This window comes from Haemaphysalis longicornis, unplaced genomic scaffold, assembly GCF_048455015.1.
Source record: "Haemaphysalis longicornis isolate Haplotype H1 unplaced genomic scaffold, Haemaphysalis longicornis Haplotype H1 scaffold_33, whole genome shotgun sequence".
NCBI lineage: Eukaryota > Metazoa > Arthropoda > Arachnida > Ixodida > Ixodidae > Haemaphysalis > Haemaphysalis longicornis.
This window is the reverse complement of record NW_027526346.1, coordinates 2186711-2213630: the sequence shown is the minus strand read 5'-3', so window position 1 is coordinate 2213630 and position 26920 is coordinate 2186711. Positions and strand designations below refer to the sequence as shown.

Here is a 26920-nt window from a genome sequence, read left to right as displayed (position 1 = left end):
GCGTCGTTGCCAAGAGGCATCATGGGAAGCATCAGTCAGCGCCCCGAGCTCAATCGCAGATGTGGAGTGTTGTGAGATTTGCAGTTTGCACGGTGCTTAGTTGATAATTACAAATGAAACTGCAACGCCTTGGGACCGATAGATACAGATAAGAAGACGCACGGCACGCCGGCGGCTTCGCCCGCGATCTGACCCCGACAAGCCATTCTTTGCGCCGCAGCCCGCTAGTGACGGCCTCAACTATCGTCGGAAGTGGGTGCGTTGTTTGTGTCGACAGGTCAAAATGTGGTCCTTCTTTGCGAGAGATCCGGCCAAGGACTTCGGTTACGAAATCGGCGAGGTCGTCCCCGGTCTAGAAGAGAAGTCGTTTTGGCAGCTGCATAAAGGAAAGAAGAAGGTACGGCTGCGTCGCATTCTAACTGATCTTGAATGTGTCGTGGCACTTGGTTGAGGCAATTCATCGTCAATGACGCGACGGCGGCTGGGTGCATTGACGCCTGTTTGTTTCGTTCCGGCGTGGGCACTTCCGGGATTTACTGTTTGCTCACTGGATGGGTACTTTCCTTTCCAGGGTAGCGATCAAGACGTGTCGGTGTTTGTCTTCGAAGCGAAGGTGGGCAGTGAGGGCCTGGTAAGTTTTGACATTTGATATGCCCAATATATTTCTGGAAAGAAAAACGAATTTAACGAATGCATGACACTGGACTATACCGTGCCTGGAATCTTTCTAGCTGGACATCGCCAAAGCATGTGTCAAGAGGCTCAAAACGCTTAGGCACCCAAACATTTTACAATACGTTGACAGCCTCGAGGTACGTGAAAATTCCTCTGCGGTGGTTTAGTTGCGAGCATTTTCTTTCGTTGTTGCTCATTGCGCGCCACTCTCAAAGCCTGGTTATTAAAACTGACATTACGCGCTTGCTTGCAGACTGAAAAAGTGATCTATCTAGTGACAGAATCGGTTGAGCCTCTTGTCACTCACTTGGAGCTGTCAAAAAAAGACGAGGAGAAGAGGTTGGCTGCTTCGTGGGGCCTGTACCAGATTACGGTGAGTGTCGCATTGGTGCGCCAACGAGTTGTACGTTTAAAGAGACAGTGCAGTCAAGGTACGAGTTGTTCTAGATCGATAGATTAGCTCACTGATAACACAAATATACCACTCGTGCGTAGCTTTTGTCAAATAAGGTAGAAAATAGAGACAACATGAAGGCCGGTGCTGCCGCCACTGGCCATACCGTACAACTTACACCGGAAGGGTCAGCCACTTTTGGTGTACGTTGCGCAGTATAGACAATTGCGTGACATATTTTCGCCATATGCCTTCACAGGTGTGTAAAAACTTGACTGGACGTTTTTGAAGTGTTATGCTTGAATGTCAAAGAACTAAGAGAAAGCTAGAAACAATATCATGGTAGCCCAGCCTATAGAAGAATAGGGTTCGTTTTCGGGTTTTATATTTTTTTTAAATCGGGGGAGGGGGGGGGGGGTAAAAATTGGGTGCTATTTTTTGAACTGATATTGGGGGGCAAATCCAGTGTTTTTGTGAAACAATTCCGAAATTTGGGTTTTTTTATGCTAAATCGACAGATGCACTACGTTTATTTTAATACACTCGGTTTATTTTAGGGTATAATGAACTTTTTAGCGCCAACGCATTAAAATTTGTGTTTATTTCAAGCTGGTATTTGGTGGGACTTCCGTGTTTTTTTTTTTCAAAATGCTCACTGAAATTTGCTGTTTGTTTGGAAATGGCTAAATAATGACGGAGAATAGCATTGATAACTTCTAGCAAATGAAAATTTTTATTCACGAATAGCTGTTCATCGATTGTTCCCTCATCCTTGTTTGCATACATTATTGTGGTCTGCTTGCGCAACTAATTGTGGGTCTTCATTCGGGGCCTGTCTGATCGCTGAGCGTATTCTCAACTGGGAGAAGGTTCTCTCAACAACACAACTTCCATTAGCTAGGCAGAGCAATGTCAGGGTAGCACTTTCCAGCCTGAGGTTGCGGGTGGTAGTGTAATTTCGATACTCAATGAGTTTGGAAGGTGTGTTTGTGGGGCTGGCTTCCAGCAAGTACTGGTGAAGAACGGCAGAACGTCACAATTTTTGTAGTGTCAGGCTTGAATGTCAAAGAACAAAGAGAGTGCTAGAAACAATATCATGGGAGCCCAGCCTATAGATAAGGTTGTTCGTTTTCGGGTTTTATATTTTTTCAAAATCGGGGGGGGGGGGAGTAAAAATCGTGCAGATCGATCGCTCCTTTGAAAAGGTCCATGCGGGGAGAAATGGGGATCAACCCGAATCTCTTGAAACATGTTCGGGGTGTAAGAATCGGGTAAAATCGCGTTTTATCCGAAAACAAACAATCCTACCTATAGACCACGCGCTGCCGCCAAATGCCAACATGTATGTTTCGGTTTCGATGCAATACTTGGCCAGATAACTGTAACCCTTGTGCAGTAGTGTGAGCGTAGCCACTTAAACTATGATTCTCAGCGGGCTTTTGCTGGGCTAAGAAAACATAGGACCGGTTATTTTGGCTAAAGTTTGTATTTTAAAGTGCACGCAATGTCTAGCGCTAGATGGTGCTACTCTTCCACTCTTGTGGTGGTAACCTCTACGCGAGAAGGCGTGCAGTGCACGAGCGGTTGGTTCGACGCCAACCTTTACGGAGCGTAAAAAGGACAATATGCTTTTTCTCATCAAAATGTCAATGCTGATCATGGGTTGCATAAATAAATGCTTAGTGGTGCGAAGCAGCGAAGGGCATGGGAGTTCGAGAAAGCACGACAGATTTGACCAAGCTAACGAAACCGCTTGGTACATTGTACTGTTGTATTCAGTTGCTTCGATACCTCCATACATCACTGCTGCCTCACTTGCTTCCGGTTTATCATGATGCAAACAGCAGCTGCTGTTTGCGTCATAGAATCACTGTGAGAGAAATGAAAAAGGGAAATGCATTGCTTGATTAGTGATTTCTCAGCAATTTAGGCAACTTTCAGCACCGTATCGATACTAAAATGGCTATGGGAAGGTCAGACTTTCGTTTGAAACCAACTTGCTGGGTACCTTCAGGGTCCTTCTAAAGTTGATAGTCTTTCTTAGGCTACCTAACGTGAAAATTTCGGTCTTTCTGTGTGTCTGCCTATCACTTGATTCGGCCACTCAGCGGGAAAACATGGAAAAGAATGCTTGAACGCGGAGTACATATAATCAAGACCATTCCAAACTGATAAAACCGCTGCCATGCCTCCTAGGTACATGTCCACGTTATTCAGCACAAACCGCAGCCATATTTGAAGTAAAATGTAAGTGCATAACCTAAAGTACCAGCATTCTTTGAATTAACACATATTGAAATATTTTTTACGTTAACAAACACACAAAAAAAAAAACACCGATGCGTTAAGAAAACCTGAGTCTAACCTCCCGACAGCTGTGAGAATTACCCCCGGGAAATTCTCACAACAGTTTCTTAAAAGGTAGCTGGCTTAAAATTCACTGAATAATATTATGTCCCAACATAACCTAACCTCACCGAACCTAATGTAACATAACCGAACGTATTATAACCTGCTCAAATCGAGCTCAACTGCAACAAAGCTAACCTAACCCAACCCAATGACGCAGAACGCAACCTAAATTAAACCTAATCCAACCCATTCTAGAAGCCGTGTGCGTCGGTGTCTTGATATAGTAATAACCAGAATAAAAAAAGCAAAATGACGATGAGCGAAAACTTACGAAATTCCGAAAGCTTTGGGAAAAAAAAAAAAAAGAAACTTCATCAATGCCGGATTCGAACCTGGGTTTTGGTGTTAAAAAGCCAGTACTATACCACAGCGCCATAGGAGCAGCTGTAAGAACGAGATCGTAGGGAATATTGGTCCCAGAGAATCTTCGGGTGGAGTGTTTAGCCAATCAGAGCCAGCTGCCCTGAGAAATTTCTGATGGTAATTCTCACGGTTGCCGTGATAATAGACACTGCCTTAAAAAAAACGCCGTCGAAGACAGGTAAAGTAAAAGCAAACAAAACAAAATGTTGGATGGGGCTGCGCCAAGCAGAGCAGAAACCTCCTAACAGGTGGGGCGAGAGCAGTGGGAATGTGGGAACATTTACATTGCATTCATCATTTGAAGAAGAGGAAAAGGATGAGGGGTGGGAGGAGGGGAAAGGAGGGTGTTACGAGGCGAGGTGGCAGAAGGCTGTCGTATTTCGACAACTGCAGCAAACCAAGCTGATGATGATGATGATTGCTATTGGTTTCCCCTTTGTAGTGGGGTAATGACGTGTCATCTTGCCAAAAAGGACTAATATACCTATGTTTTATACTCTTGGTTTAATACTAGTGCTGCTTAGGGCAGGCACAAAGAACTTATTAGGTGCAAAATACGTTTTTTTTCTGTTACAGGTGGTGACTGTCTTAGGCAATATTCCCCTCTTTGCTTTTCGTGCTCCAGCATTCTAATCTTCTTTTGGTCGCCTCGACAGCCTTGAAGTTAACTTCCTCTGTGCTACCCTTGAACCCTAGGGCTTCTAGAGGCTGAATATTTCCCTCATGTAGATTTGGATGGATACCCTCGCATTCTAACACTATCTGCCGCATAGTTTCTGTTTCTTTTCCGCAGACCACGCATACCCCATCATTTTGTGAATACTCGACCGTTACTCGGGAATACTCGTCTGATACTTGATCGTTTTTTATTGTTTTTCTCTTTTTTGAATACACGTTCGATCATAACTCTCGTGCGTGTGCTTGCTTCTCGTTTTTTTGCAGAAAGGACTGGGTTTCCTGACTGGGGACTGTGGCCTGAGCCACAACAACATTTGTTCGGCGTCCGTGTTCGTCAACCGCGCGGGGGAGTGGAAGATAGGGGGCGTGGAGTACATGTGTCCCGTCACGGAAACTCCACCGAGGAAGAGCCTTCTTGCCTTGGAGTGCTACACTCCTCCGGAACTGAAGGACTCCTCCCACAAGAAGCCCGGGCCGAAATGGTGTGATCAGTCTTGGGATGCTTGTTTAATGAACGGCTTGCAAAAACGTCCTGATGTGCCAGGGCATCTTAAAAGGACTGTGACGTCAAAAATACAGGTTTTGGAGTTTGATGAATCACCAGATAAGGATAACAAACTTGCCATTTGTGAAGCAGACTGGATTTAATGAAATAAAGTAATTAGGAGCGCAAGAAACAATGGAGATGCTTTGGAAGCTTTGTGGCAGTTCCCTCGCTGGCACACTTGCCTGGATTGGATTGGCTGGGAGGTCAGTTAAAGCAGCCACAAATTTTAAAGGATTGTGGGTGAAATCGATATTTTGGTTCTTTATATGCAGTTTACAAATGGTTGGTAAAGTAAAAACATTGACATTTTATTGTGGCGTATATGTGCACATAATCACGGCCAAGTGTACATGTGCTCATCGTGAGGTGGTGCAGAAATGCAAAAATATGAACAAGAAAACTCAAAATTTATGAATACGTTTTGTGGGAATTAAAGTGCCATTGCGGCATATGTGCCTTTGTAATTTGACTTTTCATTTTGTCTCTGACTTTACTTATAGCAAAACAAATGTTTATCATCATGATGTTTCGGTGCAACTTCTATACATGTGCATGCATAGTACAAGCAAATTTTGGAGATGATAGCCATTCTTTGGCTACTCACACACAAGAATTTTAGCCTGTCTGTATGTTTGTCTGCCCGTCGGTTTAGCCTCCCAGCCAAAAGTTAAAAAAATTTTTGACTGATATCTTTATATAGGTAAAACATTTCCAAACTACCAAATAAGGTTGTTATGTTCATACTTGTGAACATTGTTGAACAAAAAGAAAACATTAGGCATATTTGAGGTAAAACATCAATACGAAAGTGATACTTGCAGTGTTTTTTTTTATTAGATATACATGGCTGCGTGATTTTTGGGATGGGAAATTAAAAAAATATGCCGTAAAAACAATGTTCCGACCCCAAAATACAAAAACCGCTTACATGCGACACTAGCCCTCGAGGTGGGGTTCCAAGAAGTCGAACAGTGGCAGCATGCTCAAGTAGATGGTGCAAGCAGTTGAATGCGGTGAATTTGAATTGATTTGAGCAAACCTCCACTCTTATGGTGGGAGAAGTGGGACGGGGGGAGAGTTAAGTGGAAAAGAGAAGATAGGTATTTTACGTGGCAGGGGCCACAGACGACTATCATCTTGCGCCGTCATTTGCAGCGGGGTGAGCGGATGCATGGCTAATTTTTTTTATATACATGTGTAAAAACAATCGCTGCCATGGGCAGATATCAGGGGATACAGTGAGAGCAATTGCTCCTTAAAAGTGCTCCAGGAAGTGGAGGTGGTTGAATGCCTTGCCCCAGGGTTTTACTTTAGATCCCTGACTGAACTGATAGAGAGCTAAGACGTGTGGGCACGACATCATTTCTGGGTCACTATTTAACACGTCTTTCTATGGCTGTTTAGCGCTGTAATTATCTGGGATTTTCTTCATACTGCTCTATTGGCCACTTTGGCCACTTGCGCTGTTAGAGTCAGTGATTCAGTTGTCCGGGAGTTCTCAAATTCTTACCCAATAATCTTTGAAGCAAGTATTTTGCCGTTGGAAGTATCACACTCATGGCCGCCGCACCTCACCGTTAGGTTTTGTGAAGATTGATTGTTAATGGGGCTACTTCTGGTTCCTGTTGAATTGTGCCAATTGTCGTCTGGTATGACATCAGCACACTGACTGCCAATATTTGGTTGCTTTTGAAATTACTCTGCAAATGATAGGGAGGGATCGCGAGTAGCCTGAAATGAGCCCTTCTAATTACAAATCCTTGGGTTCGGGTGGTAGTGCTTTTCATGGGGCGAGAATGTAGTGAGGGGTAAAAAGGCCCAGTCTTTGGATTCAAGCAAAGTTTTCATTTTCACGGTCCCTTCAAAAGAAACAGTCCCATAAAACTGAATATGGCCTAAGCCTAATTGCAGTGATGCTAACTCGGCTTACATGCCTTGTTCCCTACAGGGCAAGAGACAGTTGGGGCCTTGGCTGCCTTATCTGGGAGGTATTCAATGGACCCTTGTCCAGGTCATCCCACCTAGAATCTCCGGGAAAGGTTTGTGCTTTTCTGTCTGCTTGCACGTCTCATTTTCTCTGCAAATGGTTTCTTCTTGTCGCATTGCATCCTGTCGGTCGTGTTGTGTTATGAGCCATTTCCACGTTATGGTCAGGGATGTCCCGTGCAGAAAATCCTCCCTTTTTTGGGGGGAATTTTCAGCTGTCATTTTGAGCCAAAAGGGATAAAGGGAATCTTTAGCAGATGTAGGGAATTCTAGGAGCCGTGAAGTAAGGAGGATAAATAGTGTCAGTAAACAGACCTCACATCATTTATTACATTGTTTTTTTTTAACACGTTTCCTTAAAGGGACCCTCCAACACTCTTTGAGCTGTGCAAGTAAACATGCGCGACGTTTAGATTACACTGCCAGGAATACCTGGGACAAATATTACACGCGCACATGAAGCGGTGAGCGCGCAAATCGCTGTGAAAAACACGGAGCGCTCCCTTCAATTTTCCTCATTATGCACCCCCTGGCATGGCCTAAGCGACATCAGTGAGGCCATGGCTGCCTATTGGCTTATTTCTCGCATTTCCTGTGACGATCCGCCGTTGTCGGTGCTGTGTACCAACCTCTTCTATGCCTGAGCCTGTACGCACAGTTTTGACGTCTTTTGTGTTTTGAGTACGCGTGGAGTTTGAGTGACGAACTTAATACTTTACTTTCAGCCAGATCGCATGACAACAAATGTTTATTGCTTCAAAAACGCCCTACCAGCCTGAGCGTGCACTTGCGAGCAGGCAGCCATGCCTGCTTTTTTGTGGCACCAGACCGGAAATAGACCCCTCCGCGTTTAGGAGAAAAGGAGAAAACTACCCGGCATGTGATATATCGAAGGCCGCCGGAGAAGTTGCCGTGAGCCGCCCCCCTCTCTAGGAGAGAGCGCGCAGCTTTCGTCGCATTGTCCGCGGTCGAGTTGAGAGGAAACAATTATGCGCGATTTCTCATCGCGCGTAGTTTTTGGTGATAGTGAATGGATTTCCATAATTCTTGCGGGAGGAGTTTGCTGGGAGATTTACCCCAAAATACATTCCTAGTAGTCGATGGTAAGTGTTGCAGGGTCCCTTTAAGACCGTCGAATTTATGTTCAAATATCTGCAGCTTTGTTCCTGCAAGCCACAAGCATCCCAGATCGTTTTCAATCCAGTTCATAAAACAGGAGGGAGCATAGAGGAAAGAATACTTCATTAGAAAGAGCTAGTAAAACAAGGGCTGAATCCTGTTCGCATGTATTCCTGTGCAATATACAAAAAAATATTTTGGCTGTGCTTTCGTCTTCATGCTGTCAAAAAGAGATGGCGCTAGCAGTCCCGGCGCGGAGCTAAAATGTGAAAAAAAGAAAGCAGATCAATTTTGTAAAGTTAAACGCAGGCGCATTAAATTAAACGAGTTCAGCATCACCTGACGACAGATACGGCTAACAATTTAGTTCACGCAGAAACCTTGATTCTTTGAACAGCGTCTGCGTCTGGACAGGTACCGTGTTTTCCAGTCTATAAGTCGCACTTTTGTATAAGTCGCACCCCCTCAAAGGGACAGTTTTTCCGGGGAAAAAAAAAGAAATGTATACAAGCCGCACCGGTGTATAAGATGCACCGGTTTACAAAACGCACTTGTTAATCAGGTAAACTCATAGAGGATCAATTCGTTAGAAAGTGCAGCAACAGTACACAGTTGCGGCGGCCGCCGTCTCTGAGGGCATCCCCCGGTAAACAGTGCCAGACAAGTGCATCTACTGTCCAAAGTCTAGACAGAACTAACCTCTCAAAAATGGTTTATTGATACACATAGATGGCATGTACTCACAGACTGCGTTTAGGTAAAACCATTGAAGCCTTGTTCCTCCGACTCTCTCAGAAGCAATTCATTCATTTAGATTATAGAGCTGTGTCTCTTAACGAGTGCTGACATCACGCAGCGCACAGGCACCTTTTCGGGCGTGGACCACGCGCGGCCACCACGTAACGGAATTATTCCATACCAGAATTATTCCATCAGCCACCCCGGAGTGGCTGATGGAATAATTGATGGAACCAACAAAAATTTCAGAAAAAAAAACTCGACTTATACACCGGAAAATACAGTATGCAAAGTATACCTAGGTGGTGCAGGCTAACGCCCAAAACCAACCAAGGTATCCATGTAATAATCTATCAGCTGCAAAAAGAGAATGTAGGAAAATTTGTAGGGATTTCTTGAGAAAGATGAGGGAAAAAATGCTAAAAACTTGGAATTTGTGGACCAAGAAATGGGAATTTTTCTCCTCAGAATGGAACATCACTGATTACGGTTCATACTCCCCCTTTCAGATTCCCAAGTCACTGGTGCCGGCCTTCACTCAGCTGACTCACTCCAACTGTGCCTCTCGTCCTAGTCCCACAGACGTTCTCACGAGGTGCCGGTCGGGCGGCGGGTTTTTCAAGAACAGCTTCATCGACACGATGCTCTTCATCGAAGAAATACAGGTTTGGGCTGCCGTGTTAACTGCTTCTCGTACTCTCGGTTTCCTTGGTGCTGTCTGGTGCTTCTTCAGTATAAAACAAAGGTCTTAAATCCTATTACCCACTGCGGTGGCTCAGTGACTACTGTATAAGTCTGAATGTAAGTCGACATTTTTTGTAGCATGAGCTACGCTGGCCGAGGCTGAGCAGTTTTGCGTGGCTCCTGGAGAGCCGTGCTGCGCATGCGCGAGGAGCTGGGACGTCTCACGGTGCAGAGAATGTTGCTCGCTCTCCCACACACCCCACGCGCATTATGTCGAATCCCTGCTCTGCACTTCCTGCAGCTTTCACATTGAGTGGAATGGCTTTAATTTTCTGGAGTGTCTTTGTCCTAGATGAGAAATAGGATTGGAAGCTTATCCCTCACACCCTGGTGTTCGCATCAGTCTAGGAACAGAATGATGCAGAAAGGGGCTTATAGGCCTGCTAACTTCATGCTTACCATCATTTTTTCTTCTTTTTTCAGATCAAAGACAGCACGGAAAAGAATAGGTTCTTCGCTGGTCTCACGTCCGTCATGGACAACTTTCCGGCCAACGTCTGCAAGTACAAGATCCTGCCGCAGCTTATAAACGCATTCGAATTCGGGGACGCGGGCTCTGCAGTGCTTACACCACTGTTTAAGGTGAGCCACTGTTTCACATCTACTTGCTACCTCTCGGAGGGGGAAGGAAGTGGTATTTTTTGGTCATCAGTCGCGGGATCACCGTGGATAGTTCGACGACTCTCTTCCCCATAGGGATATACCGTAAAATACTGATGAAGATCCTGCACCAATACAAGCGCCCCCCTCTCATATTATGAGTATTTTTAGTTTTCGTACATTGCCGAACAAGCCCCCCCCCCCCCCCCAACCACCCGTTGATGGCCCAAACCAGTGAAGCCGAAACCACCCAGGAACACTTCTGACTGCCCTCTTGTCTAAACCAGAGTCCAATCCAAGAACACATGGTAACCATGATAAAGGTGGGGTTAAGATGTTAGGGAAGCAGGGATTAGGTCGCATTCACGAAGGCTTCACAGAGCGCATTTCATGTCTTGGTATTGTACCTCACAGGGTAGCCCAAAAACATAGATCTTTTTTAAGTGTGTATGAATTGGGCAATGAATGAATAATGAGATTAATTGCGTCATGTGAGGGGGTATTGGTCTATGTGTAGCAGATTAGTGGAACATGCTAGCGAGGGAAGTGTGCAGTTTTTTAAACACGATGATGTCAGAACTTTCTTTCTTTCTTTCTTCATTTTGATTAAAATGTAACAGTAAAAGGGTTGAAAGTTGGGCGAGTTGGTAATGATGCATCTCAAAAAACAAACTGCGCGCAAATTAACAGGGACAAGAACACATGAAGACAGCACAAGACAGCACGGCGCTTGGGCTGTCTTTATGTGTTCTTGTCCCCGTTAATTTGCGCGCGGTTTGTTTTTTGTAATATGTAACAGAGTCAATGTCGACTGTGTTATTTTCATTAGTAGTATGCTCAGTAACAAGTGCATATGTGGGAGTCATCCATTGTGCACTTAAGTTCTAGGAGGACGTCGTGTCACTTTGTCTTTGTGGACACAGATTGGAAAGTTACTGGAGGCCGAGGAATTTCAAAAGAAGATCGTCCCCTGTGTTGTGAAGCTGTTCTCTTCAAAAGACAGGGCTACGCGAGCACGCCTTCTACAGCAGGTAAGCCCTTTCCTTTGATTTTTTCTTTTTTTTTTTTTTTCAGCATAAGCTGTTCAGCAATGTTTGATGTCCTGCATGTGTCGCGACCCAGCAGCACCAATTTAAAATTGGCATGTGTCGTTTGAGCCGAGTGGAAGCAGGGCTTTGATGGTTTCTTCTTACCCACCCAGTCGTGGCAAAATGCAAACAGAACGGAAGTTATCACAGGGGTAGGGGCCGCACGCCAGCTCTTGTGAGCAAAGTTTAAATTCCTTGAGAAGAATGCAGTGTCTTTTAACTGAGGTACAATCATGCTAGCAACCATCCTTGGTCCTTGACCTTACAAATGTCAGCTATGTGAATCCTTGGACTCCAGCCTTGGGGCCGGCGAATAGCTTTAAGTGGACTATTCACAATTCCAAAGTGTTTTGTTACTTCTGTTTATTGGCTTACGCGTTCAATTTTTAGTGAAATGTCCTTTTTTATCTCTTTATTTGTCATCTATTTACCCACCTTTTTGGTCCTTTTGTCTCAAATCTGGCAAAACATATCTGTAATGATTGCCGTGATGTGATCAGCATTCTTCTGGTTGCATTTGAATTTGGATTTCTTCAAATTTCGTTGAAAAACTGAATGCACTTCACCCACTCTAGGACAAATTGACACCCTAGAGTGCGAAAACAGATACCTAGATACCGATAGGCCAAAAATGGAGTAAAATAGCTCAAGAAGGCTAATTGCATGACAATGAATGCGCACCAAGAGTTAGAAAATACGCTAATTTCATTAGGTAAAGTCTGTTCGCATCGCAACTGTCTTTTGTCTTAAACCTTCGAACTTTGCTCAGTAAATGTTGCTAGATATTGGTAGTTTTGTCACGTACTAATGCATAAAAGTGGTTGCTCCCCGTGCCAAGTGAACTTGGCTCATGTCAAGTGGCCACTTGGCTCACTTGGCATGGTTCTCAAGCTGCCTTGAGGTCACTGATTACAGAAGCATGCAGGAAATATTGCCTCTACCACTCTCCCTCCCCCCTCTCTTGAATCGATATCTGGTAATGAAATGTCCTTTCCCAACCCCTGTTACTGCTAAAAACTCCTGCTTCCAGATTATAATGCAAAAACGCTAGTGAACTGGTCGAAAATCTTCTGTCTCGGGCTTGTAGAGGGCACGCAAAATAGCCAATACCTCAAAGAATAAGAAACAGTGTAATTGGAAAAAAAGTTTAGTGAATTTGGGTCTGGGTGGGGTTTAAACCATGGACGTCCGGGATACGAGACTGGGATGCACCCCCAACACCACAACCGGAATCGAACCTGAATCTGAACCTGAATCTAGGTGAATCTAGCTGAATAAAGCTTGAGGCCTTCTACGTAGAAATGTGTGTCATAAAAAGGAATGTATGAGTGATTTGAAGTGTGGCCTAGTGAAGTAATTTGTGTGCAGTAATAACAGAAGTAGCAATTCGGTGAGCAGCTAGGTATGGTCCGGCTAGATGTCATCTTCGCTTGGAGCTGCATACGCAGTGTTGTGCCGGGTCATAGTAATAAAAAGGCGAAGCAAAGGACACAAAAGGTGAAAAATGGTGACAATAATGAAAGAACACATTCGGCAAGTCGACACGAATGTTTTCGCAATCGCTACCTTGTACGGAGTAGTCCTCGTGATACTTCCCCTTCAAGTCCTTCTATGAACGACGGAGTGTCTGGAGCTTGGCACTTTCTTCTGCGGCCTCCTTCCAGGTGGACCAGTTCGTGGACTACCTGAGCAGCGAGCTGCTGAACGGCGAGGTGTTCCCGCACGTGGTCCAGGGCTTCTCAGACACCAACCCGACCATCCGGGAGCAGACGGTCAAGGCCATGGTGCACATGGCCCCCAAGCTCAACTACTCCAACCTCAACGAGGAGGTCATGAAGCACTTCGCCCGCCTGCAGGCCAGGGACGACCAGGTCGGTGCGAAGCTTGGGTGCTCTGTTTCAAGCCGACTCAATTTTCGTTAGTGCAGGAATTCTGGGTTAGCTGGCTCATACTTCGGAGAAAACAACCCTTGTGACAAGGAATCAGATTGATGACTAAAAACGCCAATTGCCTGTAGATAAATCGACACTGAGCTGGGTGCATAATTGAAATTGTTGTCCATATTGCAGTGTCTGTTCTTCTCAACTTTGTGAATTCCATGGGGTGAACATTTTAGTAATGTAACAAAAAATGAACAGTAATATAAATTTTTGCCTTGGCGTTGGGTTCTCCGCGCTTTAATGTTTTACAACTTAGTTTTATGCATGTGCATTGGGCCTGTTCTCGCCCCCCCCCCCCTCCCCTTCCCTTTTTTTTTGTTTAAAAAGTTTATTCATTTGAAAATAGTCAAACCCTGCAATAGTGAAAACCCATGAGCATGAAATTTGCATGGCAATGAAGTACCGTATAATGCGGAATATAGGTCGAGGCGGAATATAGGTCGACCCCCTTACTTTGTAGTCGAAAAATGCAAAAAACAAATAATTAGGTACCAACCATTGTTTTATTGAGACTATAACTAGTTTCGTCTCAGATTACTCATCTAAAACTGTCTGAAGTATCGTCGGACGACTGCTTCTGTCTCGCTGTCGCCCACACAGCAGGTCGTCCTTGGTGCAGTCCAGGGAATTGCTTATGCAGCACTTCTTAAACACTCGCAAGACGATGTCATCGTGAAGCGAGCGCAAAGCATGGGACACTCGTGTGCAGACCGGAGCGACAGCCAGTCTCTGCAGGTGGTCAGCAAACGTCTTGGAGTATCCATTCGTAGAGACATCGCACGACGCTAGCGGACAAAATTTGCCTCTTTGTACAACAGCACAGGTGCACAGAGCAGCACCCATGAAGCGAGGCCTTCCGAGCATTGCATACTGAGAGCTGCCCCTTCAGCTAACGCCGCTAGCAACACTTCTTTTGGTGATACCGAACTGGTGCAAAGCGGACACGTCATTGGCCTTGGAAAACCCCCAACTTTTCTTTTAAATGCTGCTGTGAACTGGCACCAAGTGCCTAAACTCATTTTGAGCAAGAAGAAAATAGCACGCACAGATTCGCCGACAGCGAGAGAAGCAACAAAACAAAGATGGCGTCGCGTCCGATTGATGGTGGTGGCGATGGTGCCTTTGGGCTTTGGATGGGCTCGATGGGCTGCCCGGTCGCCAGATGACAACTGCCAGTAACTGCAATTATAGGTCGAGGGGTGACTTTTCGGCAAATTTTTCTGTAAAAAATCTCGACCTATATTCCGCATTATACGGTATTTTTGGATCCCGGGCAAACGTCCATAGACGCCCGTGAATTTCATATCTCGTGGCAACAAAGTGTTTTTGAAAAGTGATCCTGTGTTAAGAAAATTCTCTACAAGTCCGGTTGGATTTTTTCTACCAATATGAGGGGAACAGTGTCCGAGAAGTGCTGGAATGCAGCTTTTTCACGGTGCGTAAACTTCTGTCACAGTGCACTTTCATGGCCGCTGCCATATTTGTTTGCGAAAAAGACTGTGCAGTGACAGCACCAGGGGGCGACACATGGTGACTCAGGGCACGGCTTTGGCTTGGGCTATGCTAGGTGGCTGCCGCCGAACAGCGCGCGTGCATTCGTTGTGTATGTGGCGGTCGGCACGTTTGCACTCAATAGGGTGCCTCCGCCAGTCCAAAAGCGGAAGTTTTTATCGCGGCAAGATAAGGCAGCCAGCATTGCCCAAGTCAGGGGTCCAAGTGGAGAAAAGTACGACAGCTAGCGGTGACGAGTTTGGAACCGCCTGCAGCTTGCTCTGCCATTTTGAAAAGCACGTGCGCAAGACAAAAGTGACGGCTGTGGCCTTTATGGACGTCAACAAAGTAGTTTGGTGAACAGCATTGAAACAACGAGGTGCCACTCTCTGGCAAAGTTCATCAACGGAAGAAGCTGAACTTCAGTTGCATGCTCAGACATACTCCGGTGCCGAAAACCAAAGAGAAAAACTGGCAGCAAAGGCGAACCCGCAGGATGTTGTGGATGCGTTCGTCACGATTTGGTCGTTCTTAGGCATGCACGACGACTGGCAGTGAACCGCTTCTTGTAGTGTAAGAGCTGATCTTTGAGGTTGCTGCAAGGTAAGGCTCGCAGAGTGATATAACAGACCTTCAGAAATAAATTTCCTGTTTGTGAGCGATTTGACGTCTATGTTTCATTCTCGCGACAACGGAATTCCCGCAAAAGTGAACCTTTTGGGGCTTTCCCCGGTGGTTACGTTATTGCGGGGGTTCGACTGTACTTGGGTTTGTAAGCGCAGCTCAGCAATCCACAGTGGACTGCATGTTCGTATGGCTTTAAAAGCGTGTTTTTGTCCTTCTGTGTGCAGGGTGGTATTCGAACAAACACCACTGTGTGCCTTGGGAAGATAGCCAGTCACCTACACCCTCAGGTATGGTGCTTTTTTTGATTTCTGTTCTCTTTTCTTTTTGTTATCCTCCATTTTTTTTATTTCAGTCCCCTCTATTGGGGCTTGGCAGTTTTATCAAAATACATTTATCATTTTTAATGCTTGCTGTTGTAACCACTTATTCCCTCCTGCATAAGTAAGATCTCAGTGAAATTTAGTAGTAAAAACGATGCCCTCTTTGGTATTCCAGTCAATGTATTACAAAGAGACAGCCTCCAAATCCTTCCCACTTTAAAGGAGCCATGAAGACAAAATACAAGTTTGGTTTAGTAGAAAGACTGCTTAGTCCCGATAACAATGATACCAACATCATCGCAATCTTCGAACAAATAACGAAGATATTAAAGAAAATGTGTGAAGCAGTCGCGACCCCCTAGCCAATTTTCCGCAACTTTTCTATGACGTCACGGAACCTTGTTTGTGCGATTGGCGGCCGCGCCTAACTGACCTGTCGGGACGACACATATGGCTGGACGTCTGTAATGGGGCCTCTAGTTCCATTTCACCGCATCACTTGAATGCTAACGTGCAGTTAACATACTGAAAATAATGTTTTATTGTTGGCCCGTATGACGTCATTCTTGCTCATGTCACTGTGGCGCAAAATTTGAAAGTTTTTAAATACTTCTTGCTTTTTTTTTTTTGCTAAAAAAACATCTTTTCTGGCTGTAATGGAGCTGAGTGAGATACTGAATCCTAGTTCTTTCAAATTAAACGAAGTTGTATTTTGTGTTCATGGCTCCTTTAAGCAAAAATGTATTTCAATTGTTATTGCATTAGCATGTCATGTTGCTTGTGTGGTTGTAAAATTCATTTGCATGAGGCATGCTTATTTTATTTTTATTTGGGCTACGCGAAGGCTCTGGTTCCGTGTAAAAGCGCTTTTATTCTTGCACTTATAAGCTGTCGTAGAGAGCAGTTGTAGCATGGGGTACAGCTGCAGAGTTACTGAGAACATTTTGCTTTGGTGTAGTTTGAAGTGAAAGCAAAATTGAAGGAGTCCTAACTAGTCACATCCAGCAGGCTAGCATGTTTTATGTGCAGGCATGCTTGTAGTAGTAGTAGTTTGGAATGCGGCAATTAAATCAGGTTAAGGGGGGACATGGCTCTTAAAACAGCTTCCTTTAATTTTCAAGTAAACTCTGTGAAACTTCTCAGTCTTGCTGCTTTTTTCCCACTTATTTCGAGAATGTTTTTTTTTTTTTTGATTCAGTCAATAAGTTGCCAACATAAATTAGAGATTAGTCCTTTTTGGAGGACCAATAGACAAAACAGTGTTAGCCATAAAACCGTATTCTTTATATTTTCCAATACTACGAACCCTGGTGAGTGCAATAAGAGAATCGGTTTTTTGATGCACCACTTGGAACCAATTTAGAGCTCATTAAATTTTGTCGTCACCAGTGGCAAGGAACCATTCCGAATGCCCATTTCAAACACCATAGTTTAATGAGCTGTACAATTAGTTCCAAGCGGTGCATCAAAAAACCGATTCTCTTATTGTACTCACCAGGGTTAATAGTATTGGAAAGTACAAAGATTACACTTTTATGGCTAACACTGTTTTGTCTATTGTTCCTCCAAAAATGACTAATCATCTCTAATTATCTTGGTCGCGTATTGACTGACTCAAAAAATGGTGGCATATTTGAAATCAGTAAGGGAAAAGCAGCAAGTCTGACAAGTTTCACAGAGTTTACTTAAAAATTAAAGGAAGCTGTTTTTAAGAGCCATGTCCCCCCTTTGAGTTATTGTTTGTATATCTGTGTATATCTACTCTGGTCTGGCAGCTGAGCTGAGCTATTAGGAAACTGACGACTGTAGAAGGCTCACTCAGGTGCCAAATTATGCATTGTGCGTGCATTGAGAAGTTCACACAGACTGGCGAAGCGCCTTAGGGGCTTGGGCTGTGGCCATCTCTTGTCGTCGTCATCATTCGTCGTCGTATTCTCATGCGGTCATGGTACTAAAACACCGGGACACTCGTTTTCCAACGCCTCGTGCTGGAGCGTAATGCGTACTAAAAGAACACACCGGGTCGTTTTCCAATGCCTCGCGCTAGAACATTTCATCTCCGCAGGCAAATACGCATACTAAAAGAACACACCGGCATTCTCGTCTTTCGTTCGCGCTTGCTTGCTCCCGTCTATTTCACTCCGTACTGGCTTTAACTTTGAAATTCGTAGTTCTCCGCTTCAAATTTCACTTTTCCTCCCGTCTTCTGAATTAGGATGTCGTGTATATCAGCGTGTGTCATGTGGCAAGAGAGAGATTTACAATCTTTGAATACGCTTATACACTGCATGCTTCGACCCTCTTCGGGTTTTACGTTGGCAGTGGCGGCATGGTTTTCTGTGTTTAATTTGTTTCTTTTTTTTTAATGTGTTTTTCTGTTTAACTTTAAAGTCATGCCGTTTGCAATGCCTAGACAGCAATTTTCTTTAGATCTAGACTCCATTTTAATTATAAGTAGGACCAGCATCTGCAAGCCTGTGAAGTACGATTAACGGAATATTTGCTAGTTCTGTAACAAATTTAGTTTCAGTCCACTTTCAGAGTACTATTTAGAGTGTGATGAGGAATAGTTTGTGTGCATCTCACCAAAATGGCTGCAAGAAGTTTTTTTGTTAGGTACAGAACTTGCTGTTTCTAAACGCAGACTTGGAGGTGAAGCAGCCTAAATTCATGCGTTTTTACGAGGACAGCTGAAAGAAATTCATTTACACGGTGTGCCATGCGGTGAAGAGAGTAATAGTGCTGGTGGGGGTTGTAGTGAGTGATGATGATGATGACAGATATGACGGCGACAATGATGATTACTAAAATGAAGTTGCATGTACCAACACGACGGGCTTGGCCAAGGAACGAAGGTCAATTTGCAATCACTTTGCGTCACACATTCACACCAAGGGAATAAAAAAAAACTAAGCAAAAGTAATCGCAGTAGTTCATAAAGCGTCTTTCAGCAAAGCAGCAACCTCCACAGTCAATTGCAACACACTGTGAAGAGGCACACCACAGATTTTTATTTTTTCTTTGTTGTAATCTTCGCGCTACGACAGCCTTGCGACGTCAAATCGTAACTGAGGCTTGCCCCGTTTCTGTTTCTTTTGTAAGTGCAGAGCACTTTAGGAGCTTGCCTTGCCATCGTAGCTTGCTCACTGGACCCAAGTAGAGCCACACGACGGAGCGTTCCATCGTAGCGGCTGTCGTCGCGGCATCACCCAGAGGCTTCTAAAGCCAAGCGGTTTGCATAGTCATAAGCGTTTAAAACTCGCGAACTGCTGGCGCTCGTCATACATTTCCCCATTGTTTAGCACAAAGAAAACTGCAGGTAAATTTCAGGTAAAATATACGTAATTATAAGTATACGTAATATACGTACGTTAATTTAGTTAGGAACGCTCGTTGGGTTGGTTTTTACGATAGTACGTGAAAAAATGGGCAGTGCAACACTGGCACATGCGGAAGGAAAAGCAAACATAGAAAGAACAGAACTGCTGCTGGCACAGTTTCTGGCAGGGGGTGCCCGAGCACTGTGAAGGCGGGAACTTTGAATTTCACTGGGTGGTAGCAATCAGTGCACTTCCAACAGTTTTCACATTGAGTGGAAGAACTATAATTTTTTTTTTTTTGCTTTTTTTGTGTCTTCACAAGTGGCATCTTCTGTGACGAAGTGTGTGGCATTAGAGACATGTAAAGCGCAAGATTTAGACAAAGGAGATAGGAGTACGACAGGGCAAGCGCTTCGTCTCAATTTTGCACTTTACGCTGCTTTGGTGGAGTACCAGCTTGGCCAAAAGTCCGCCTTAGAGTGTGCAGGATAAATGAAAAGAGGACACAGCAGACGTGTTCCAGGCCTACCTAAACACGGAAGGTGCCGCTGCGACCTTGTAACGGCTTGACCTCGTGCTCAGCCACCACCGCGTCCTCCATTTTGCAGACCCGCCAGAAGGTGCTGATCGTGGCGTTCACTCGAGCCATGCGGGACCCGTTCCACCCGTCCCGCATGGCGGCCATCTTGGCCCTGTCGGCCACCCAGGGGTACTTCACGCTGCGCGACTGCGCCACCAAGGTGCTCCCGGCCCTGTGCGCGCTCACCATGGACCCCGAGAAGACCGTCCGCGATCACGTGAGTGCCAGATCGGGTGAGATGCCCACATCGGGAAGCCAGGTGGACTTTCCAAGGAAGGGTTCAGTTTCAGTTTCAGTTTATTCTCGTATTGAAAATACAGTGTGTAAAAGTACATATACAGAAAGGGGTCCCAGAGTTATAAACTGTAATGGGACCCCTTTTTATTTATTGTACACAACTAAGCAATTAGTAGCAGTCATGAACGCGAATGATATGCATAAACAGACTGCTGCAGTAATAATACTTAACTATGATATGGAAAGAAACTCTGTACATATTACAAACATGTAGGAATATTAAATACCAGAAAATGAAGTACAAGTACATAAAAAATTGGAAAGGAATACATTACTCAGCACCTACATTAGCGTAAATTGTCAGAGAAAAGAAATGTCCTGAGAGCATGCCTGAACGATGACAAGGATGATGCAGATTTAACATTAAAAGGCTAGTTGTTCCAAGCTTTTATAGCAGGTGGTCCAGATCTGCCCAAACTTTCAGCGAAACCCTGCAAACGTCACACAGCCCTCTGGAAATGTGCAAATCAAAAACGAGCCCCAATGCATCACAAAAAAGGTGCATTACAATTCAGTAGAATGTTGATTATGTCTGTAGCGTGTGCAAATTTTAGGGGGATAAAACTTTGGAAGATTGCCTGGCCAAGGGCATTGCATACAGTGTTTTCCATTGTGGGAGTTACAACCATCTTTTTGTGGGGCCAAGATGAAAGAGGGAAGCATTTTAATAGCTGAAAAATGGGAATGTCAGCCCAAGGCAAAAACTGGCGAAGGCTTATGTGTGATCTCATCTCTTGATACTGCATCTCTTGATACTTGATACACCGTGAAACTGGAAAGTTGGCTTCAAAGGTCCAGACTTCTTCCTTTCTTCGTATTACGTTTAAAAATTATTTTTCTCTTGTGCATCTATGCGCCTTTTTTTGCTCTGCAGGCTTTCAGGGCCATCAAGGGTTTCCTGGGAAAACTGGAAAAGGTGTCCGAAGACCCGAGCCTTGCAGAGCAGATGGGTGAGTGCTTCTTATCGTTTTTACATCAGCAGGTGTGATAGGGCTTCACCAAGAAAGACGACAGTCTTTCTCGGGCTACCTAAACGCCGAAATTTTGGTCTGTCTGTCTATCTGTCTGTATGCCTGTCTGTCTGCCAGGCTCGATTCAGCCACCCGGCCAAAGTGAAACAGAATCTGCTCAATATTCTCATATGCACACAGCCAAATCTAAACATCTCAGTCCGGTGTCAATGTTCACGCTTGTCAACATTGCCGAACGAGACGTTACGCAAGTATGAGGCGGAAAATCAATACAGTCGAAACCCGCAATAACGAAACCCCGCAAGTACGAAATCCCCGCGGCAACGAAACATTTCCGGATCCCCGGCGAACGTCCATAGAAGCCCATGTATTTCATATCTCGCGGCAACGAAATGTTTTTGAACAGCGATCCCACATTAACGAATTTTCTACTACGGTGCGGGCCTTATTTTATCCGCCCGTCAAAGGTTAACTGTCAAAAATATGCTAGTACGCGTGTTGTGCGCACTCAAAATTCGTAGATGTCTGCTTTTGGCGTGCTAGCGTGGGTACCGCCATTTTTGTTTACATAAATCAGCGATGGGGTCTGTGTCCGGCAACATGCCTGGCCACACTGCAGCAGGCGATGGCAAACGATCATGCTGATGCAGTCAGCGGTGCCACCAGACGGCGCCATCGGACGAGCTCAACAGGCCAAAGCAACACCAACAGTTCGAATCAATCAAAACGACGAAGAGAAGACGGACTGGTGGCGAAATCGAGACGAAGTTGCAATGGTGCCTGAGAAAAGCTTGACGCCGGAAGCAGATTCTCTGTTATCGCGGAGAAAGAAAAGAACGGCAACAATATCATCATCATGTTAAGCAGCCTTGGAGCGACACCATTAGGGGGCGACACAATCCTATCCTGCGTTGCTTCCGTCATTCCGTCACTTCCGTAGCCTCGCACACGCGAGATCGTTGTGTGTGGCCAGTGTCACGTGTCACTGTTTGCGTGAAAGTTGTGTGTGTGGCGACCGGCCCATCGGATCTTGCTAAGATGCCTCTACCAGCCAAAAAGCGGAAGTTTCTGACGCTTCACGATAAAGCTGCCATCATTGCGGAAGTTGAAAAGGGCAGAAAAAAGAAAGACATCGCCGACGAGTATGGAATTGCGTGCAGCTCGCTTTCGACCATATTGAAGGGCAAAGATGCCATTCTCGCTGCGCTTGGTAATGGCGCACGTGGGCAGAACAAGACGGTGACCGCGGCGCCTTTCCGGACGTCGATAAGGCGGTGTTCGCGTGGTTTTGCAAACAGCGTGCCAACAGAGTGCCACTGTCGGGAAAAATACTACAGCAGAAGGCACTGGACTTTGCCTGCATCCTCGGGCACGACCAGTTCCGAGCAAGTGTTGGATGGTTGGGCCGCTTTAAAGCCCGGGACGACATCGTGGCCAAGGCGATTTTAGGAGAAGCAGCAAGCGTTGACCCTGTAACAACGTCGTCATGGCTGCTGACCAACAGAGAAGTACTGGACCAGTACCAGCCCTGCGACGTGTACAACGCGGACGAGACGGGGTTGTTCTTTCAAATGCTCCTGTCGAAGACCCTGGAATTGAAATGCCAGAAATGCCATGGGGGCAAGCACAGCAAGCAACGCGTTACCATTTTGTTGTGCTGCAATATGGACGGCACAGACAAGCGGCCACTTCTAGTCATCGGCCAGAGCGAGAAGCCCCGCTGCTTCAAAGGAAACCGCCGCTCGCTGCCCGTTCAGTACGCCGCTAACAAGAAGGCGTGGATGTCTCGCGCTCTTTTCTCCAGCTGGGTTGAGGCGTTCGATGCCGACATGCGCAAGGCGGGCAGGTCGGTGGCCCTTTTTTTAGACAACTGCAGCGCCCACCACATGGACGAGACAGAGCTCACGAACGTGAGCTTGGTTTTTTTTCCACCAAACTGCACTTCCGTTCTGCAGCCGCTCAATCAAGGCGTAATTCGGAGCATGAAGTGTGCCTACAGGGAGAGGTTGATCCAGCGTCTGCTACTCAACCTCCACCACAAGCGTCCCACCGACGTGAATTTGTGCATGGCCTTTGAGATGGTGGCCGCCGCATGGGTTGCAACATCCCCTTCGCTGATTGAGAACTGCTTCAAGCACGCGGGCTTCACCACCACCGTGCAAGCATCACGCACGGATTGCGCTTCAGCGTCACCAGATGAAGATTTCGACGAAGGTGCACTTGACGGCAAGAGTGCTGGTAGCGCAGTGCCGCTATCGCTGACCAAGGCCTGGGGGGCACTTCGAGCCATCGACATCGACATCCCAGATGGGCTCACGGTTGATGCGTTCATTCGCGCCGATGACGATGTTGTCGTGCACGAAGAAATGACCGACGAGGCCATTATCGAAAGCGTGCGTGAAGCTGACGACACCGAGGACCAAGAAGACAAGCACGCGGAGAAACCCAACCCGCGGGTTGTTTTGGATGCCCTCGACACTCTTCGGTCCTTCTTCGCCGCACATGACGACGACGTGGCAATGGACCACTTTTTTCAGTGCGAAGGGAGAGCTTTGAAGTTGTTGCATGGCAAGGGTCGGCAAAGTAAGTTGACGGACTTCTGGCAATAAATTTTCGTTCTGCTGGCCATATCACTGTTTTTATGTCTCGTACTCGCAGCAACGAAATTCTCGCAAAAACGAATTTTTCCGGTTTCCCCGGCGATTTCGTTATTGCGGGTTTCGACTGTACATCAGTGATATTTGCAGGGTGACATTTTTAAAAATTTCATGGATGCAAATTAAATACTACATCAACTGCAGAAAACCATTGCCTGCTGTTGCCCGCGCTACCTGGTGGCAAAAAAAAAAAAATTCAAACGGCAACAGCAACAAACCATTCCACTAGATAGGTTTCACGTTCCCCTTGGAATGTTCAGGGAGTAGGGCAACGTGGGTCTACAAACGTTGTAGTAGGGTGCCTCGATTCACGCGTGTGTACGCCATATGGCAGCGCTGGCATCGAGGCACTCTACTTGGAGCAGTGGAACGCGGTGTAAATACTATTTAAATTGACTTGCGAAAACATCTAGCGTATCCAAGCTCTCATGAACCCTGAACCTACGCAGAACATCCAATTTTTTTTTTTGTCTAGAGAAAGGTGCTTTCGTTTGGTACTCTTGATTAACCAGCATGCAAATGCTTTTTCTTTGTGTTTGTAGTGGTTGTAGAGCTAAAGCTGTAGCTGTGGCTATGGCTATGACTTCGGCTGGCTACAAGATTATCTAGGTAGCCAGTCCAGTTCAAAGTTAAAATAGCACCCCTATTGGTCGCGCGGTAATGAAACTCGGTTCTCAACGAGAAATGTGCTACAAAACGTGCGTGCTGAATTTGTTGAAGTGATCAATGTGGTTTAAAGACGTAGGATGGTACCTTCAATATGTTCGTAGAACTGAAATGCACACTGCGCTGAATTTCGTTAAACTGAAGGGCATTTGCATTGGGTGCAATAGAGGTTCAGCGGGGAATTTGAAGAATTGGCCCCTTTAAGGCCTTTGCATTGAAAAACCTGTCACCTAGTAGGCAGCCAGCAAACAAAAAAAAAAGCAATGTGGCACTTTAGTTTTGGATGCTATGCCACAGTTGAAGACCCTCTTTTCCCTTTTTACATTTATCTTTTTGTGTGTGTGTGTGGGAAAAAACTCACAGAGGCGGATGTGAATGCGGCCAGCTCGAGCGTCCCTTCGAGCCTGGCGGCTAGCTGGGCTGGCTGGGCAGTGACGTCACTCACCTCCAAGTTCTACCGGTCCAAGCCAACGGCAGGGGGGGCCTCTGGGGCCGCTGGAGCGACCAGCGCAGGCGAGTTCCACATTTCTCTAGCAGGAGTTTCCCTAGTTTCCCTAGCAGGAATCGAGCTAGGGAAAAACTGCCGTGCGGTCTGGCAGCCACGAGGAGAAATGTTGTTCATAAAGTGGGTTTTTTTCCATGATTGAGTGTTAATAGCGTCCCCTTTGTACTAGCACGGAGATGTATGTCATCCCACCGAAGAAGTTGCAAAGTATCCATGTTGTACTTCTGTTTTAATTGAGTACTTTTGTTAGCAGGAGGCCCTGATTAAATTTTCTGTGTTACAAGGGCTGCATGTTGTATGCTGTGTTCCCCTCTTTGCCCTTCCTCCAACAGCATTCCAATCTTTGTTTAGTCATCTCTGCAGCTTTATGGTTCACTTTCTCTGAATTGCCTTGAAGGACTAGGGCTTTGGGAAGGTGGATATACTGAAGGGCATACCGTATTTACTCGAATTAAAATGTGCCTTTTTTCCGGAAAAATAGGTCTCAAAATCACATGCGCGTTACCATTGAGTACGACTCAAAACTGTGGCGCCGTATCGCCATTGACGTTTCAAGATGGCTTGCTTGACTACTGAACGCATAGCCAGCGCTTCGTAGTCGGCACATGTTTGCCTTTGTTGTCTGTGTATTATTTTTTGCCTTGCTCTGTTCTTTCCGCCATGGAATTTCCCACTGCGAAGACACGGCGGGTTCACCATGGTGCTGCGTTTAAGAAGAAAGTAATCGTGTGCGCGGAAAGCAATGAAAATCGCGCCGCGTCACGTGCGCTTAGTGTTCCGGACACTTGCGTGACTGGCAGAAACAGAAAGAGAAAGTTTCCGCAAGCAAGGCGACACGGAAAGAGTTCAGCGGACCAAAGAGGGGGCGATATCCCCAAATAGAAGACCCGCTGGCGGAGTACATGCAGCTGCAGCGAGTGGCTCAGAGACCCGTAATGACAGAGCAGCCGGGGCAGCGACGGCGCTGCCCTGGATTGTCGTCATGGTGACTGTCTTGCCGGCAATAATCGGCACATTTCATTTCGTGCCACCTTTGGAATGAACCTTGCTTGTTCCAAGTGAGAAAAAGCTGCATTTTTATATTAAATAATGAAAGTCTAGTGCGCGTTACAATCGAGGACATGGCGTTTTTTTCTTCTTCGGACTGCGAAAAACGGGTGCGCGTTACAATTGACGGCACGTTAGATTCGAGTAAATATGGTATTTGGGATGCCAATGCGGCAAACTTTGTGACGCACTGTGATTTTGGTTCGGACAGGAGGCTCGCAATCCCTGCCGGCTTCAACTGTGACCTCGCCGACCTCAGAGGTGGCCCCTTCGAGCGAACGCCGCATGTCGGGAGATGCGGACTCGGGATCGGGGGCTGACGAGAAGTGGGATGACCATGAAGAAGACTGGGGAGACATGGAGGTGAGGCCTGAACTGGCAAAGCTATACAGGGGAAATCTTTAAGGCTTTTGAGGCATTGGCCGATTGGACTTACTGGCTGCTGTGTTAATTGTTTGGCCACCACAGCGCTAAGTCCTGTGCTCTCTGTCTTGTTGTACCTAGAGCCACTAAATAAGCTACGCTTTAGAATAATGACACTGATGCATGGCGGCAGCCATTTTGGTGCCTAACGCCAGAGTGGCCAGCTTTATTCGACCTATTGCGGCCGACATTGACGGGCGGAATTGGTCCGGGTGCCACTTGGCAACAGTGACAGCTGTGTTTACATTTTGAGGATTTCAAGCCTGCACACCGGTGTGACAGAGTCACATTCGGTTACGCTAGCGTAGCTTGTTTATTTGATCTAGTTTATGCTAGGCCACAGTCGTTCTTTTGCAGCGGAAAGCGATGCAGGCGTTTCCACCTTCCGTCCGTCCGGTTGAAACAGCCCGGTACAGAGCAGCACGCATCGCTACTGTGTCTGGGGCTTAAAAACTCACTCTTAACGTGTCATACAGCCACACTGCGCTCCGAAAATCACAATTTATGGAAGAACGCGCGCCCACGGCAACACAGAGGCACCAAAATGTCAGCGGCCGTGGGTCTTCTGTTGTAAACAAATTTCATGTGACGCGGTTCGATCAATGACCGCTGTCGGCGGCAAACAACAATGACAGAAAAGAGTGCCGATACTCTGAAATCTGATCTAGTGGCTCTAGTTGTACCCATTGATCGATTCAGCTGGCCATCGCTGAGATGACCATCGTTGCAGCT

At 46.0% G+C, this 26920-nt stretch overlaps 1 protein-coding gene across 1 annotated transcript in view; it reads left to right on the top strand.

Moving 5' to 3' along the window:
• Yata (N-terminal kinase-like protein yata) overlaps positions 1-26920 on the top strand; it is a 38501-nt gene continuing 11581 nt past the window's right edge. Inside the window, exons 1-15 of the mRNA XM_077705456.1 lie at positions 1-397; positions 572-631; positions 732-812; positions 929-1048; positions 4787-5004; positions 7018-7108; positions 9422-9577; positions 10080-10238; positions 11180-11287; positions 13009-13215; positions 15627-15689; positions 19651-19839; positions 20794-20869; positions 24577-24726; positions 25977-26128. Coding sequence (XP_077561582.1) covers positions 284-397; positions 572-631; positions 732-812; positions 929-1048; positions 4787-5004; positions 7018-7108; positions 9422-9577; positions 10080-10238; positions 11180-11287; positions 13009-13215; positions 15627-15689; positions 19651-19839; positions 20794-20869; positions 24577-24726; positions 25977-26128 — 1944 coding nt within the window. The 5' untranslated portion in view covers positions 1-283. The remainder of the gene's footprint in view (positions 398-571; positions 632-731; positions 813-928; positions 1049-4786; positions 5005-7017; positions 7109-9421; positions 9578-10079; positions 10239-11179; positions 11288-13008; positions 13216-15626; positions 15690-19650; positions 19840-20793; positions 20870-24576; positions 24727-25976; positions 26129-26920) is intronic.